General features: G+C 47.8%; 1 protein-coding gene across 1 annotated transcript; it reads left to right on the top strand.

Annotated features, from left to right (window-relative positions):
• The first annotated feature begins 4,188 nt into the window (after positions 1–4,188).
• On the top strand, positions 4,189–4,867 carry LOC120662359 (mucin-7-like). Its single transcript, XM_039941523.1, has 2 exons — positions 4,189–4,350; positions 4,448–4,867. The coding sequence occupies exons 1-2, from the start codon at positions 4,189–4,191 to the stop codon at positions 4,865–4,867; spliced, it is 582 nt and encodes a 193-aa protein (XP_039797457.1).
• Positions 4,868–17,030: the final 12,163 nt, after the last annotated feature.

Raw genomic sequence — 17,030 nt, 5'->3', positions numbered from 1 at the left:
GATTCCTTCACTCCACAATAATCAGAAGTTTGAGCTGCTTCTAGGGTAGAATATAATCTTTTTTTTCTATAATTGCCTTATTTTTTTTCTCCTCCCAACTTAGCTTTGGACTATGCAATGTTCTGGATGAGGCATGATGAAAGCTTTTGCTGTTGTTTTTTGTACATGAAAATAAACTAAAGCGTGAATTTCACCATTTTTACATGAATTTTTCCCTTTACATTAGGTGTGATCAGTTGCATCCAGACAAGCCGGGTCTGTCGCGCTATCCAAGTGATGAACATACATGCCAATACAATTACACCTTCTTTGATGTTGTAACACCAGATAATGTTGTTGTAATTTGCTTTCCATACGTATTGCACCTTTCATACTCAATTCACACTACTGCATGCAATATTTTATTTAGAAAAGAATGCATTTATTTATGTGCACACCGCACTTCTCTTTGACTGGTTCCACATACCTGTTTGAACTAGTTAGCAACGGATCAACGCATGGCTGTATGGTGGCTGTCTCGTTTGTATGATGCCATTATTTGCTGCTGGGTGTGGAGATATACAAGTTTCTTTTGAATATTTTATGTCTTGTGAATGGCAGTCGGTCGTGGCCATTATGTCTGGGAACAAGCTGCAGGGAAAACCAGGAGTTGTGTATTCAGTCTGGTCAAAACATTCAGATCGTTGACAGTCAACGACGTATTGGCTCAAGCTCAAAGGCTTTGTTTTCAAGTATCCGGTGACCATCCAGCAGCTATCTCCAAATATTGGTTTTGTTAGATCTTCTAACATCCAATACCCTAACGTACGAATGTTACAATAATGATATTAGTATAAAGATCATAACATCGCGTTTGCAAACAAGGAAGTCGTGACCGGTGTAGATACGTCGACAGTGAGTCGCAGGGGGCAACGATGAAGATGATGGTATCAACGTTGAAGGAAGATGAACTGTGATGACAAAGTTGAGCAGTCGTATGGTGTACTTCATATAAAAACCTTATTCGCACTCTCCTGCTGCCGAATAACAAAGGTGAATAGTTTATTAGGAGATCTGCTATCCCCCCTTCGTTGGTGCATGCCGACGCTCGGGTTGGAGTAATACGACGGTAACAATTCCCTCTATCTGTTTAGGCAACATCTCCCTGATATGATTCAATTCTTGCTATTCTATTCTCATTAGGCCATTCCAGTTCCTAATACAAGTCTCTCTTTAAGTCACTAACGCTATCTGAAAGTGATCGGGTGCTCTAGCCTAAGAGGGGGAGGGGTGAATTAGGCACTAATAAAAACTTAGACCTATGGCTCCAACTAGTTTGCACAAAACTTAAATTAAAACATGCTTTCTAGATGTACAACTAGGTTGTTCTAGTGTGAAACCCCTATCCCAAAAGAATTTAGCAACCTATAGCCTTTCCTATCAAGAATCTATTCTATGAAAGTAAAGGCACACAAATTGCTAGTAAGAAATGCGGAAACTTAAAGAGCGGGATAGGAGATAGCAAACTCTTTGACGCGGGTGTTTATCCCGTGGTTCAGTTAGCCACAAAGGCACACCTACGTCCACATTGTTGTAGCACTTTCTAAGAGTATTGCTACTCGGCCACCAAGTCTCTTCCGTGAACACAATCACGGTCAACTTGGCCCCGGGTTCCACTAAGGAGCTTCTCCACAAAGAATGGGGGTCTCCACGTCCTCCGCATAAAGTGTCGTCGCCGCTCCACACCAAGTCGGAGGGTCGATGACGTTGCCGGCGAGCTTCAAAGCTCCAAGGTGCCGGCGCACCAAGCTCTTGTTTTGGTTCACTAGAGAACCACAGCACAAAGGCTCAAGGCCTTGCAATCACACTCACTAAGAGCTAACCTTTACACAACACTCTCAAAGTGTGCTAAGGGCTAAGGATATGATCTTGATGCTTTTGTATGGCTTGGAGATGTTCTTGGGTGTGTGTGGGATGTCCAGCAACTCCAGCAAACTTCAAATGGCCGGGGTGAGGCGTATATATAGGCCACCAAGTCTTATAGCCGTTGCTCCAACGGTTAGCAGAAAATCTGCGTATCATCGGATGAACCGATGCCTCTGCCTGGGGTAGCGTCGGTTCATCCGGTCACTCTCAGACCCGAAGTAGCCGTTGAGCTTCTGTCAGCTGACACAGTGACCACTGGTTCATCCAATACTTAGCCATCGGTTAAACCGGTCACTCCCAGCACTCAACTCTTCTGCTGACGTTATTACACTGATGGTATGCACCGATGCATCACCGGTTCAACCGGTGCTGAAGGATCTTCTCCTGGGCGCTTGACATCGTCTCTGGAACAAGGTATGCCCAATGCACCGATGCCTTTTGTGGATCCGTCGGTTCAACCGGAGCCTCACAGACTTGCATCAAAAGCCAAGCCATCGGATCATCCGGCAACCATCGGATGCACCGATGCCTATAGCATCGGTTCTTCCGGTGCTACTGAAGTATGTCTGTCTTGAGTTCTTTGACTTGGATTTCTTTGACCGATATGTACAGCATTGGTGGAACCCCCGTGGGGGCGGCCCTTCGGGCCTTGGTACGCCTATCTTCTCTTTCTCTTTGTCATCACTTGAACTTAAAAGCCTGAGAATGGTCATCTTAACAATCATATTAGTCCAAATGTTGTGTTGTCATTCGATCACCAAAATCACTCGAAATGGCATAAATGTTGCCATGTTCGTTTCACTATCTAAGGGCCATCAGTTTGGATCCATGCAACTAATAGTCAAAAAGTGCTAAAAAAACTAGGATAGATCCAAATAGATCTAGTTAATCGTTGCTATTGATTATTCCTTTACTTGCCCAACCCAACTAAAAGTAGCTAATAAGGAGTTAAAAGGCGCTTTTATGCTCCCACCTAACCCTTCTCCTAGAGAGAGAGTGAGAGAGGGAGAGAGAGATGTTCCTAGGAGCACTAAAGAAACTACTACGCAGGTGATAGAACATAAATACTAACATGGCTGGTGAGTGGATTCAGTCACTACCGGAAACCCGCTGGTTGCCGTGTGCCGGAAGCTTTTCCGTGTGCCACATATCGGACACACGGCAAACATAGCCTTTGCCATGTGCCGAAAAGGCAACACACGGCAAAGGACCCAACACACGGCAAAGCCCATGTTTGCCGTGTGCCTGGCTTCCTGACACACGGCAAAGGAGACACACACGGCAAACGTGCTCGTACGCCGTGCGTGCGCAAGATGAACACACGGCAAAATTCAAAGTTTGTCGTGTGCCACAGTTGTAACACACGGCAAACATGAGGCACACGGCAATTTTTTGTTAAAAAAACTTGATTCCGCCATTGCAACTTTTATGGGTAACTTCTTATTGTATGTGGCACTTTAAATTAGATTTTGGTATTTTTCTCGATCCTTTTGCTATATTTAACTTTTTTATTTCAATGAAATGAATTTCATAGAATAAGTGAAGTTTGAATTGCAATACTTTTACATAGAGTAATAATGAAGCAAAAAAATTATATTAACATCCTGAGATCCCATGTGAGACCATATCCAAAAAAGGGATGGAAAATTCGAAATTCTTGCTCATGAAACATGCCCTGGTACATGTGGCCCAATAGTTTTAAAATTCTATAAAAAAACAAACGTAGTCTAAAAAATATAAGATTTGTCGTGATATTATGATTTCATACTTGGATGCTATGGTAAAAATTTGAAAAGGTTTCGTACAAGTTTTCACCTGTACTCCTTATAAATCGAAGTACATCCAGAAAAGATCTATAGAGTTGAGAAGAAGCCGTTGAGTTTGGAAGTCAAAGTGTTGTTAAAATGGATGTTGACTTCAAAACTTTTTGTACATGCAATAAATATCTTAGGATCTTTCATGCCAAAGTTTGGCTATTTTTCGGTTTTGTTTGATAATTTTAAATTTTTTTTGCAATTAAACAATATCATGTGATATACATTGAACTTTAGCTATATGTGCATAAAATAATGATTTTTTTCAATATAATAATCAAACAAAAAATGCTGATTCAGATGTGCAAGATATCTAAAGTGTTTTCAATTAATTTTATTTTGATAAGATGTGGTTCAGTTCTATATAATTATAAAACAAAAAACGTCTTTGCCGTGTGGCACATGATCAGGCACACGGCAAAGGACTTTGCCGTGTGCCATAGCGCGGGGCACACGGCAAAGCTGGCTGATGCTGCCGCTGGCGACGCTCGCCGCCGCGTCCACGCCTCACTCCCAGGCCGCCGCGTCCACGCCTCGCCAAGCCGCTGGCCACGTGCGCCGCCCGCGCTCGCCAGTCCCACCGCTGCCCCGCGCCCACTTCTTTGCCGTGTGCCGGATCGCGGGGCACACGGCAAAGGGGGCAGCTTTGCTGTGGGCTAGATCGGGGCACACGGCAAAGCGCCCGCCCCTTATCCCGTTTGAGCCTCACACATGCCACACACACTCAGACACACAGCACCCCGTCACGTACCTCCCGCTCGCGCCCACGCCACACTACCACCCCCGCTTGCGCCCACGCCAACGCCGCCAGCCAAGCTCGCGCCCGCGCTCCCCCGTGCCCATGCTCGCTCCCCGATGCCACGCTCGCCGCGTCCACACGCCCGCGGGCTCAATACCCCGCCTCCCACGCTCGGCCCGCGCACAAACGGCCTCGCCCGCCGACACCGACGCCGACGCCCACGCTCGACACGCCGTTGCCGACGCCCGCGCCTGCGCTCGACACTCTGTCGCCCGCGCTCGCCACGCCGAGGACCTCCCTCGCCACCGCTCACCGCACCAAGGGCCACGCCACCTCGAGCTCGCCGGCGCACAGGCGGGGTTGCGACGCCACCTCCGTCACCCTGCACGTCGCCATGGCCGCCGGCTAAGCGGGCCGCCGCCCACGCTCGGCACGCCGACAGCCCACGCTAGCCGGGCCCATGCTGGCCGGCTGCCGCGCCCACGCTCACCGCGCTCCGCGGCCACGTTCGCCCACAGCAGCCTGCGCTCGGGCCTGCCCGCTAAGCTTGTCGCGGCACAGGGCCCGCCGCACATCCCCGCCACCGCCGTGCTCGGCCCGGCCCCTGCCATGGCCGCCGGGTGAAGTGGCCCCGGGAGTAGTTCTCCATCACCGGAGTGTTGCTCCATCGCCGCCGACGTCCACTACTTCACGGCCAACCGCCTCGACCGCCGTCGAGCCCTAGGTGAGCACGTGCAAAAGGCCGTCGCTCCTTCTCATGTTCGTAGTAGATTACATAATCTCGTTGCCCGTGATGATATAAATTGTTACCTAGATTTGGACTGGGTAACATATGATGATCTTGTGCTTGTGGCTGCATTAATTGTGTCATGTAGTCATCCTTCTCATGATTGTCATCAAACCATGTGACACACCATACCCAAAGCAACTCTCATTTGTGTTGATATGATGGTTGGGCTGGGTGTGTCACATGGTTTCATGTATATCATGATCCTCTTTTGTATGATTTATTATGCTGCAAGTTCAAGATCAAATGAAACGAAACATATCTGAGGCATACAACACTAGTTTAATGCTTTTATTGAGATGACCAATAGTAACAAATCATTGATTATAATTTCACACATGTTATTCTTTTTTTGCAGGACCGAGCACCGCCACCTAGTTCCCATCGCCGGATTCCACCACCGGACCACTTGTGCCACCCACCTCAGTTTGCAGGACGTATAGCAAGGTGAGGCATACAAGACTCTGCTTTTCGTACCGCATGTTCGTATATCACGTAACCTAGTTAGGCGTCTCCTGTTCGAAATAGATACGGATGGAATTATGCAGAACTTTGCATATGTACGACCGTATCTATTTTGAATTGTCCACATTTTTTGGACAGCCCGAGGATGCGTAGATGGGGTTAGTTTCCATGGTGTACTCCCATTCGAGACAGAGTATCGGCATCATTTCCCGTTGTTCTTCGGATACACAATCTCTCTTCCGGGACGTGTATTTGGAGAACAGCGGGGAAATGCTGCCGAAATTCTGTCCCGGATCAGAGTAGAGCATGGAAATCGACTCAAGCTATGCATCTTTGGGTGAGATTAGGACCTATCTTAACCTAGTAGAATGTTTGGACATCATGTAGATGCAAACATTCTCTTGTATATTATATTACTCGTTGATATGATAGAGTATGGACGACTGTGCGTGGATGTACTCCGGTTGGAAACAAGGGGGGAGTTGACCTTGGAATGGATTAAGAAGACCGAGACTTTCTTGGATCGAGCATTTGCAAAGGTTAAAGGAGGCTCATGCACTTGGTGTCCCTGCACCAAATGTGGAAACACGCGTCGACAGACACGGGAAGTCATGACACAACATCTTTGCAATTATGGATTTACGAGACTGTACCCGGTGGACCTACCATGGTGAAGGCAATCGTATGAGAAACGAGGTCGTTAGGCAACGCAATGAAGATCATGATGCTGATGCCGGGGTAGGAGATATGTTAGATGACTTTTATGAAGCACACTTCGAGGGAGAACGTAGCGAGGAGGAGCCAGAGCCAACCGCGAAGGCGTACTATGACATGTTGGGTGCAGCACAAGAACCCCTTCATGGGCATACCAAGGTTTCACAACTGGATGCCATTGCGCGCCTAATGGCCGTGAAGTCCCAGTTTACCCTGAGTCGAGATGCTTTTGATGTTATGTTGACAGTTATTGGCACTCTACTTCCGGAAGGTCACATTCTTCCAAAAAGCATGTTTGAGGCACAGAAACTCCTTCGTGCATTGAAGATGCCGTATGAGCAGATACATGCATGTCCGAAGGGGTGCATCTTGTTTAGGAAAGAACATGCGGAAGCAAAGTACTATCCAAAGTGTGAATCTTCTAGGTTCGTAGAGGTAGATACAAGTGATGGTCAGAAGAGGCAGCTCGCGGTCCCTATGAAAGTCCTACGATACCTTTCGCCCATACCGAGGATCCAACGGCTATTCATGACCGAGGAGTCCGCGAAACAGATGACATGGCACAAAATGGGAACTCGATACAATTCTGATAAGCTTGTACATCCATCCGATGCTGAATCATGGACCCACTTTGACGGGATTCATCGAGTCAAAGCAGATGAAGCTCGTAATGTGCGTGTTGCCCTAGCAACAGATGGCTTCAATCCATATGGAATGTCGGCTGCACCTTACACTTGTTGGCATGTCTTTGTTATACCCCTCAATCTCCCTCCCGGCGTGATTTTCCAACGACATAACTATTCTTGTCGCTGATAATTCCTGGACATCCGGGAAATAATATGAGTGTCTACATGGAGCCCCTGATTGATGATTTGCTCAGTGCTTGGGAGGAAGGGGTTTGGATATACGATCAAGCTACAAAGAGAAACTTTAGGATGTATGTTTGGTACCATTATTCCCTGCATGACTTGCCGGCGTATGGAATATTCTACGGCTGGTGTGTTCACAGAAAGTTCCCTTGCCCAGTATGCAAGACAGCTCTGGTGTTCATATGGTTGCGGAAGGGTGGGAAATATTCTTCGTTCGACAAACATCGACAATTCCTCCCTCTTGACCATCCATTCAGACGCGATAAGAAGAACTTCACGAAAGGTGTCGAAGTTCTGGACCTTCCCCCTCATATTATGATAGGTGCTGGTGTTCGTCCTCAGTTAGATAGTCTTGTGGCTAATGCAGATGGTGGTTTTGAGGGATATGGTCAGCAACATGCATGGGCGCAGAAGTCGGGCTTGTGGAGGCTTCCCTACATGCAAGATCTCCTCCTTCCACATAACATTGATATGATGCACTATGAAAAGAATGTCGCCGAGGCACTGTTCGAAACTATCATGGACATTGTAGAGAAGACAAAGGACAACGTTAAGGCCAGGGGGATCAAGCAACATTATGCGATAGATCGAAGCTAGACATGAGGCCTCATGCGTCAGGCAAGGCATGGAAAAACCCTAAGGCCGATTTTGTCCTGACGAGGCCCCAGAGGAGGGAAGTCCTAGAGTGGTTTCAAACCTTAATGTTCCCTGATGGGTATGCAACGAATCTGAGGAGGGGAGTCAACTTGTCTACTATGCGAATCAACGGGCTCAAGAGTCATGACTATCACATATGGTTAGAGAGGCTTCTTCCGGTGATGGTTCGAGGATACCTCCCTGATCAAGTCTGGCAAGTGCTGGCATAGTTGAGCTTTTTCTTCCGCCAGCTTTGTGCTAAGGAGTTATCTCTGACCGTTATTGAAGAAATGGAAAGAATGGCGCCTGTGTTGCTCTGTAAGTTGGAGAAGATATTTCCACCAGGCTTCTTCAACCCGATGCAGCATATGATTTTGCACCTACCGTACGAGGCACGAATGGGGGGGCCAGTGCAAGATCGTTGGTGCTACTCAATTGAAAGATGTCAAAAAGTCCTTCGAACTAAATGTAAAAATAAATGCAAAATTGAAGCTTCCATCGTAGAGGCATACATTCTAGAGGAGGTGTCAAACTTCACATCGAAATATTATACTGAGAATCTTCCAAACGTGCATAATCCACCCTCACGTTACAATGCTGGGGAAGCTGACTCGAACCTTAGCCTTTTCAAAGGGCAACTCGGAAGTGCAAGTGTTGCGAGCATCAAGACCTTAAATTTTGAAGAGTGTCGCAGTATCATGCTATATGTGTTGACCAACCTATCCGAAGTGCAGCCGTACATACAGTAAGTTCTCTGCATTCATTTAGTTCTCGAGTACTTCTTTTTCGGCATCTAACCCGTTCGTTTCTCTTTCGACCAGGGAATTTCATGTGCAATTCTGGCATCGATCAAGGATACCTACCCTCCAGGAAGCTAAGACCCTTCTTAGACAGGGTGTGGGAAATGGAAAGCCTGATTTTATTTCTTGGTTCAAACAAAAGGTAATGTCTACGTCGTGGCTCTTTCGTAGTATGATTTTACAAGTTGCTCGGACGTGTACATAATTTGGTCTGCTTGAACTTGCAGACCCAAACTGATGCCTCAGTGAATGCCGAGTTGCGTCAGGTTGCCAATGGTTGTGCCTATAGAGTCAAGTCATTTGGAGCTTATGATGTGAATGGATATCGTTTCCACACAACAAGTCACGAGCAGAGTCGGCCGAATAGAAGGACCACAAATTCCGGAGTCTTTACGCTAGGAGACGATGGGCTCGAGTACTATGGAAGAATCGAAGAAATATACGAACTCACGTTTCATGGGTCGAAATCTCTGAAACCTGTCAATTCAAATGTCATTGGTTTGATCCTCATGCTGTGAGATGGACTCCGAATCTTGGGCTAGTTGAAGTTCAACAAGCGTCCGTGTATCCAGGAGATGATGTCTATATTGTGGCTCAACAAGCCACACAAGTTTATTATCTCTCATATCCGTGCCAAACCGACAATCGTCTCAAGGGTTGGGATGTTATGTACAAGGTATCGTCACACGGTAAATTACCTGTCCCGAAAAATGAAGATTACAACATAGACCCAAACACATATGCCGGTGAGTTCTTTCAAGAAGATGGGCTAGATGGGACTTTTCAGATAGACTTAACCGAAGCGATGGGAATGGAACAGGACAATGAAAGAATTGATAACGACGATGCAGGGGATGAGGTTCACAATGTCAAGGACTTAGAATTACTAGAGCGATTACGCTTAGACAATGACAGTGATGATGACAGTGTTCCTCCTATGGAAATCGATGGTGATTATATCGACACACGTGATAGCGATGATGAGACATATGATCCGGCTAATCTGGATCATGATGACTATTTTTAATACATGTAAGAACCATACTACTTAATTTTTTGTACTATTTTTATTTATTTTAGTCATTGTACTTACTTTATATACTAATTGTACTATTTTTAATGACATCTACTGATTGATTTACTCATTTTAATTTCAGGAGATTGTTCGGCGATGGCGGGGCGCGGCAGAGGTCTGATGAGGTCACTCACAGACCTATTGGGCGGCAGATCTACCCAGGCAGGTGAGTCCTCCCAGAGGACTCGACGGACAGGCAGGGGAAGTCAGAGGAGTGGAGCGGGTTCGTCGACGCGCGACGCCGCTGAGGGCTCCGGCACGGCTTCAGGAGGGAGGGCTGGGAGGAGGAGTAGGCGTAGGAGAGGTGCTCCTCTTGTGGAGGAGGAGGCGGAGGTGGCGGAGGAGGAGGAGGAGGAGGAGGATCCTGATGCTGAGGAGCAAGATCAGGAGGAGGAGGAGGAGGATGGGGCAGACGAGGAGGAGGAGGACTTGGGCGTACCTGCCGTCTGGCAGCGAGGCCCCTCGAGGCTCCCGGATCGTCCGATACCTCTTGAGCACCGACCGGTCCTCCGACCTGACGGGAAAAGGTAAGTAAGTTTACAAGATTTCAATACGTTTCCTTTTGATATATTCAAAATTATAATTGACACTAATACTATCTCTCAATAACTTGAGCAGAAACTTTGACATAGTTGTTCCAGGTGTTGCTCACAACCGCATGGCCAATGGCATCCTGGGCCTCCTCTGCAAGCGACACTACCCAGGCGCCATGGATATTGCTGGGGTACGTCAGCCAGCCTCTTCGTGGGAGCACTACATCGCCACACCAGATGGACCAGATGAGGAAGGCAGGGCATTTGACAACAAGGCACACCGGGTGTTGAACGAATTATGGGTAAGTCCTCATGGAACTACATTTACGAATACATCATATTCATTGCACCGGGTTTTGAAATAATGACTTTGTTCACGTTTTTGTGTAGGATTTCTACAGATGCGAGGAGGGAATGATGCCCAGGGCGATGCAGGTGGCTAGCAGAGCTTGTTAAAAGCTGGTGGCGGATATGCTTTATGAGGCGCGCATCCAGGCCGTCATCGACTACAAGGCCAGGATCGAAAAAGTGAGGATCTACAAAGGACCTGCGAGAGACATCGGACTTACCCGGGAACAATACTTGCGAGTAAACATTCAATCTTAAGGAGTTATCAACTATGCTCCATTTGTTCTTCTTAAATGTATTAGATATTGATGATGTGCAGGTGCCTCCGTGGTGGATTGCCAATGATTATCCGTGCTAGGAAATGATAGTGGACCGGTGGTGCTCGCAAGAGTGGGTGGAGATGCACGAGGCTGCCCGGCAGCGGCGTTTTGCTGATGCCAGGTGCATCGCACCATCAGGGCAACCGTAGCCTCAAGGCGTACGCAGCTAGATATGTATGTGAATTAATTTCTTTATTCTAATGCTCAATTCTGCATAATTTCTAATCATCTTCCTTTTTTTGCAGTCGGCGTCACATGGTGGTGTGCCTTGCACCCAAGTCCAGGCATACTGTTTGGCCCACAAAGGAAAGGCGACGTCCGATGTCACCTTCAACCCGCAGGATCCGCCCGAAGTGTACAGCAACGCAAGCGTCCACAACCGCCTCAGTAGGTACACCTCGATGGCACAAGAAGTTCATGGGCCAGAGTTTGATGCGATCAATGAGCCCATTGATGGAGAAGTCGTCATGAGGGCGGGAGGAGGCAAGAAGCATGGACGGTACTGGTTTGGCGACAGCTTAGTCGACACGGCGACTACTCCCACTCTCTCGCAGATTCGAGCCAGGAGTACCAGCTCAAGCCCTGCCATACGCCCACAGCCAGACACTACACAGACTCAGATTGAGGCTGTCAAGGTTATTTCTATTTCATCCATCGTTCCTCCATTTTTACATATGTTCACTTTGAATTCTAATCCTGGGATCAAATCCTTTAGGCCCAGATGGAAGCAGCCTTCCAAGCACGGCAGGAGGCGGCAGAGGAGAGGTGGAGGGCCGAGCGGGACGACATGCAACAAAAATTGGATCAAGCTCTAACATTTATGCAAAGCCTGGGCTCGGCGATGGGTGTTTCGCCTCCACAATTCCCTCCGCCCCCACTTGTTCGTCGTGCAGAAACTCCTCCTACCGTAAGTGGTTTTGACTCCTATCGAGTTTCGGAATGTCTTAGTGACTTAGCATTAACCTAGATTTACTTAAAAATAATATTTTATGATACATCTACAATGACTTAGAATTTAGGCTAATGCTTGTAGTTTCATTCTTATGTAACTCAATATATATTCGCTTGTGTGCAGAATCAGTCAGCGGCATCCAATGATGGGCCAGTGAATCCTGACTTCTCGCCTCCGGTGCAGCAGACTCAGCAGTTTGTGTGGCCACTGCCTCAATGGGTGGCTTGGATTCAGCAGTAGCAGCAGCCAGGTTGGTCGCAGACGCCTACATGGCCGCCCCCACAGATGTGGCCGCAGCACCCGCCACCGCCGCCGCCGCCGTCGGCCCCATGAAGTGTATGGACTTCATTTCTAGAGACAAGCTTTGCACTTGAACTTGTATGGACTTTGTCGTATGGACTTGTATGGATTTGACTTAAACTTGTGGTTGCCGATGAACGATACTAGGGTTTATTTGTATTTGTGCATTTCTGGATAATATTGAATGCATCCGATGCTTATTTTGATTGCATGCGATGATTATTATGATATATGTGAACTGTTTGTATTATTTGGGGTACCATATACGTAATAAACAAAAATAAAATACAGGATCAGGAACCTTTGCCGTGTGCAAAAACCATGGCACACGGCAAAGAAACCAATGTTTACCGTGTGCCAAAGCCAAGGCACACGGCAAACATTTGAACTTTGCCGTGTGCCACGTCTATAGGCACACGGCAAAGGCGGCCGCCACGTCACTTCCCAGGTTTTCTGTTTTTTTGCCGTTGGTGCATGTCGATGCTCGGGATGGAGTAATACGGTGGTAACAATTCCCTCTATCTGTTTAGGCAACATCTCCCTGATATTATTCAATTCTTGCTATTCTATTCTCGTTAGGCCGTTCCAGTTCTTGATACAAGTCTCTCTTTAAGTCACTAAAGCCGTTAGGCCGTTCCAGTTCTTGATACAAGTCTCTCTTTAAGTTCTTGCTATTCTATTCTCGTTAGGCCGTTCCAGTTCTTGACACAGTTCTTGAACTTTAGGATCACTAGGAGTAGATCTAGTTAGTATACACTTTAACTGAGAGAAAATCTTGCTTGTAGCCCACGCTGTATGCCATGGCACCGCCGTTGACGCGCCGGAGTGGTTCGAGGTGGAGGGCGGTGTCCTCGCAGTACAGGGGCAGCGGCGGCATGGTGTAGTGGCGAGATCGGCGAGGGCCATTGATGCAGGCATGTAGCGGGTTGCCAGAGTTGTAGAGGGCAGCGCCAATGGAGCTTCCCATCGCTGACAGCCCCCCTCTCTAGATCGGATTAGGGTTTCGAGGTGGGGAACAGTGGCGGCAGTGAACCTCGTGCCCATTCCATGGTCCCCACCTCCTCTATATACATGGCGGTGTGCAACAGGGGCCCACCAGCCATCTATTGGGCTGGGCGTTCTCGATCAGAATGCGAGTCAAGGACTCAGCTGGTTGCTGGGTCAATCGGTGGAGATCAATACTAACACCAATCCCCTAACGTACGAATGTTATAATAATGATATTAGTATAAGGATCATAACATTGCGTTTGCAAACAAGGAAGTCAATGACCGGTGTAGATACATTGGTGGCGAGTCGTAGGGGGCAACGATGAAGATGATGGTATCGTGCAGTTGATGTAGAAGGAAGATGAACTGTGATGACATAGTTGATCAGTCGTATGGTGTACTTCATATAAAAACCTTATTCGCACTGTCCTACTAGGTGAATAGTTTATTGGGAGATCTGCTGTCCCAATCGTTGGTGCATGTCGATGCTCGGGATGGAGTAATACGGTGGTAACAATTCCCTCTATCTTTTTAGGCAACATCTCCCTGATATTATTCAATTCTTTCTATTCTATTCTCGTTAGGCCGTTCCAGTTCCTGATACAAGTCTCTCTTTAAGTCACTAACGCTATCTAAGGGCCATCAGTTTGGATCCATGCAACTAATAGTCAAAAAGTGCTAAATAACTAGGGTAGATCCAAATAGATCTAGTTAATCGTTGCTATTGATTATTCCTTTACCTGCCCAAACCAACTAAGAGTAGCTAATAAGTAGTTAAAAGGCGCTTTTATGCTCCCACCTAACCATTCTCCTAGAGAGAGAGAGTGAGAGAGGGAGAGAGAGGTTCCTAGGAGCACTAAAGAAACTACTATGCAGGTGATAGAACATAAATACTAACATGGCTGGTTAGTGGATTCAGTGGAGCGGAAGACTGGGAGACAGTATTTGGTAGATGAGGGACCGAAAGGGCGACCAGAGGGGGGGTGAATGGGAGCCAATTGAAAATTCTTGCAAATAGAAGCTTCGGCTCTGTCCCAAGAATACTCCGAACCCTAGAGTCCTAGGCACAGCATGGAGTAGCTATGGAGAAGCTACACCAATGCAAAACACTCCTAGGAACAAGCGAGAACAAGTGCGAAGGAAAACACAAGGAATCAGCGCACGAACCAGCACGGTATATGAGCACCGGTTAAACCGACGCGTGAAGAAAGTCTTCACCGGTTTAACCGATCTCACAGAGCCGGCAGCTGAGAAGAGGCACACACCGGTTGAACCGGTGCAGTCAAAATTGTACCCGTCGGTTGATCCGGCAAGCACCGGTTAAACCGACGAAATCACAACCAAAACGCCGGTGCAGTTCACCCGAGAGAACACCACAACAGAAAGCCACGCACGGATTAAACCGACGGTAGAGCACCGGTGCAAAGGAGAAGCACCGGTGTAGTTGTCCAGAGAGGTGGCAGAACGGCCTGGGCTAGAACACTTGACACCGGTTAAACCGACGCTCAATAATTTCTAAGCGTCGGTGTAACGAGCCAAATGCCAAAAACCCTGACATAGAACATCCCACTCACCGATTGATCCGATGCTTACAATTTCAAAGCATCGGTTCATCCGGTGCTAGGAAGAACAGAGTCCAGAACCTTTTTCTAGCCCGCGCCTTGTCAAAAACTTGAAGTTCGAGGGATCAAATCAAGTCCAAATGTTACCAAAATTTGTAGGCATGATCACAAAGGACTTGTGAACATGTCCACTGAAGGAATCGACGAATCACTCCATGATTTGTGAGGAATCGAAGAATTCCCGAGCAAAAACGGGGTTTTCTCTAGAACGTGAAAGGCACAAGAACTTCGATCCTAAAGAGCTCGTGATTCCTGGGGGTTTTGCACTAGGCAAGAGGGAGTAGAATCACTTCAAAAGCTCAAATAACCATCACGATCTCGTGCTCAAGAATCGACCAAGGAAAAACGAAATTCGTTCAAAACAAGGCACAAATCATACGAGATTGAGATGAATTCAAAACCCCGGAGGGCACAAGGAGGATTGGGCCTCCTTTCCCACACAATCTCAGTATAAAAACCTCAAGAATCCATACCTCTAATCCTAATCCTAGAGAGGGAGGAAGAGGGAGGAGGAGAGAGGCGCCTGAGAGGTTGCTGCCGTGTGTGTCTCCAAGCGCAGGGAGAAAGAGAGATATGGAGGGGGTATTTAACCCCCTAACTATAGACCAAACTACCCCTAGACTTAATTAGACACTAGAAAGCAGTTAGGGGCAAAACCGGAAAAGATACATTGGACTCATCAGACAGCCGTGGTTCTTTCTTCGAGTCGAAGTCTTCTCCGCGATGCCGCCATGTAGATGAAGATCTGGATCGCGGTTTTGAGGGGTCCGCGAAACCCGGGTAGATGGCCGGTTTTGATAAAACTGCCAAAACTCCACGCACGGGAAGATTCCCGCCTCCACGCCGTGGCCCTAGACGTCGTTCCCGCCTCGGCCTTCTGACGGCCCTAGACGCCGCCCGACGCCCGTCACCTCCTCGCCCGCAGCGAGGCCCTAGACGTCGTCGACGCCCGTCGCCTCCGTTAGTCCCGAAACCGATGCCCGTGCCTCCATGACTCGGCGTCTTCAACCGCCGTCTGCCTCCTTGATTTTGTGGCGCAAACCAAGAAACCCGTCTTCCGTCGCCAATTGCGCCCTTGATCCAGGAATGGACGCCACAGCTGCCGCCCGGCCCGAGCTCCTCCACGGCAACTCTCTGTCGACACTCGACGCCTGTGTACCTACAATCCAAAGACCAAGCACACGATCATACCGCACGGTTGACAATTCACTCATCACAAGCAGGATAGAGTACTCTCATTCCTCAGTAGAACATAGTCATTCATTGTAGCACATTTCAAGATCCATTTGGTGTACAGTTCTTTCCGAAAATAAGTTTCTAGACAGCTTGCGTGCTATTGAAACGAACATGGCACCATTTATGCCATTTCGAGTGATTTTGGTGATCGAATGACAACACAACAATTGGACTAATATGATTGTTAAGATGACCATTCTCAGGCTTTTAGGTTCAAGTGATGACAAAGAGAAAGAGAAGATAGGCGTAGCAAGGCCCGAAGGGGGAGCCGCCCCTCGCGGGTCTCAGGGCAGCGCCCTGAAAGCTCTTCGGTCGGTAGCACCGGAAGAACCGACGCATGAGCATCGGTGCATCCGATGGTAGTCGGAAGAACCGACGCTATGGTATTTTGGTGCAGAAGGGAATCGAAGCCAAGTCAGCTTATAGGCACCGGATGAACCGATGGTTCAAAAAGGGGCATTGGTGCATTGGACGTACTGTGTTCCAGAGACGATGCAAGCCGAGCAAGAGTCAAGTCTTCAGCACCGGTTGAAGCAATGAGGCATCGGTGCATACCATCGGTGTAATGACGTCAGCAGAAGAGTTGAGTGCTGTGAGTGACCGGATTAACCGACAGCTAAGCATCGGTTCAACTGGTGGTCACTGTGTCAGCTGTCAGGAGTTCAACGGCTACTTCGGGTATTAGAGTGACCGGATGAACCGACGCTACCCCTGCCAGAGGCATCAGTTCATCCGATGATACGCAGATTTTCTGCTAACCGTTGGAGCAACGGCTACAAGACTTGGTGGCCTATATATACGCCTCACCCCGGCCATTTGAAGATTGTTGGAGTCCAAGGAAGTCACATACACACCCAAGAACCACTCCAAGCCATCCAAGAGCTTAGTGTTCATATCCTTAGCCCTTAGCACACTTTGAGAGTGTT

Source organism: Panicum virgatum, chromosome 2N (assembly GCF_016808335.1).
Source record: "Panicum virgatum strain AP13 chromosome 2N, P.virgatum_v5, whole genome shotgun sequence".
Taxonomy (NCBI): Eukaryota; Viridiplantae; Streptophyta; class Magnoliopsida; order Poales; family Poaceae; genus Panicum; species Panicum virgatum.
This window is presented reverse-complemented; position numbering and strand designations above follow the sequence as displayed.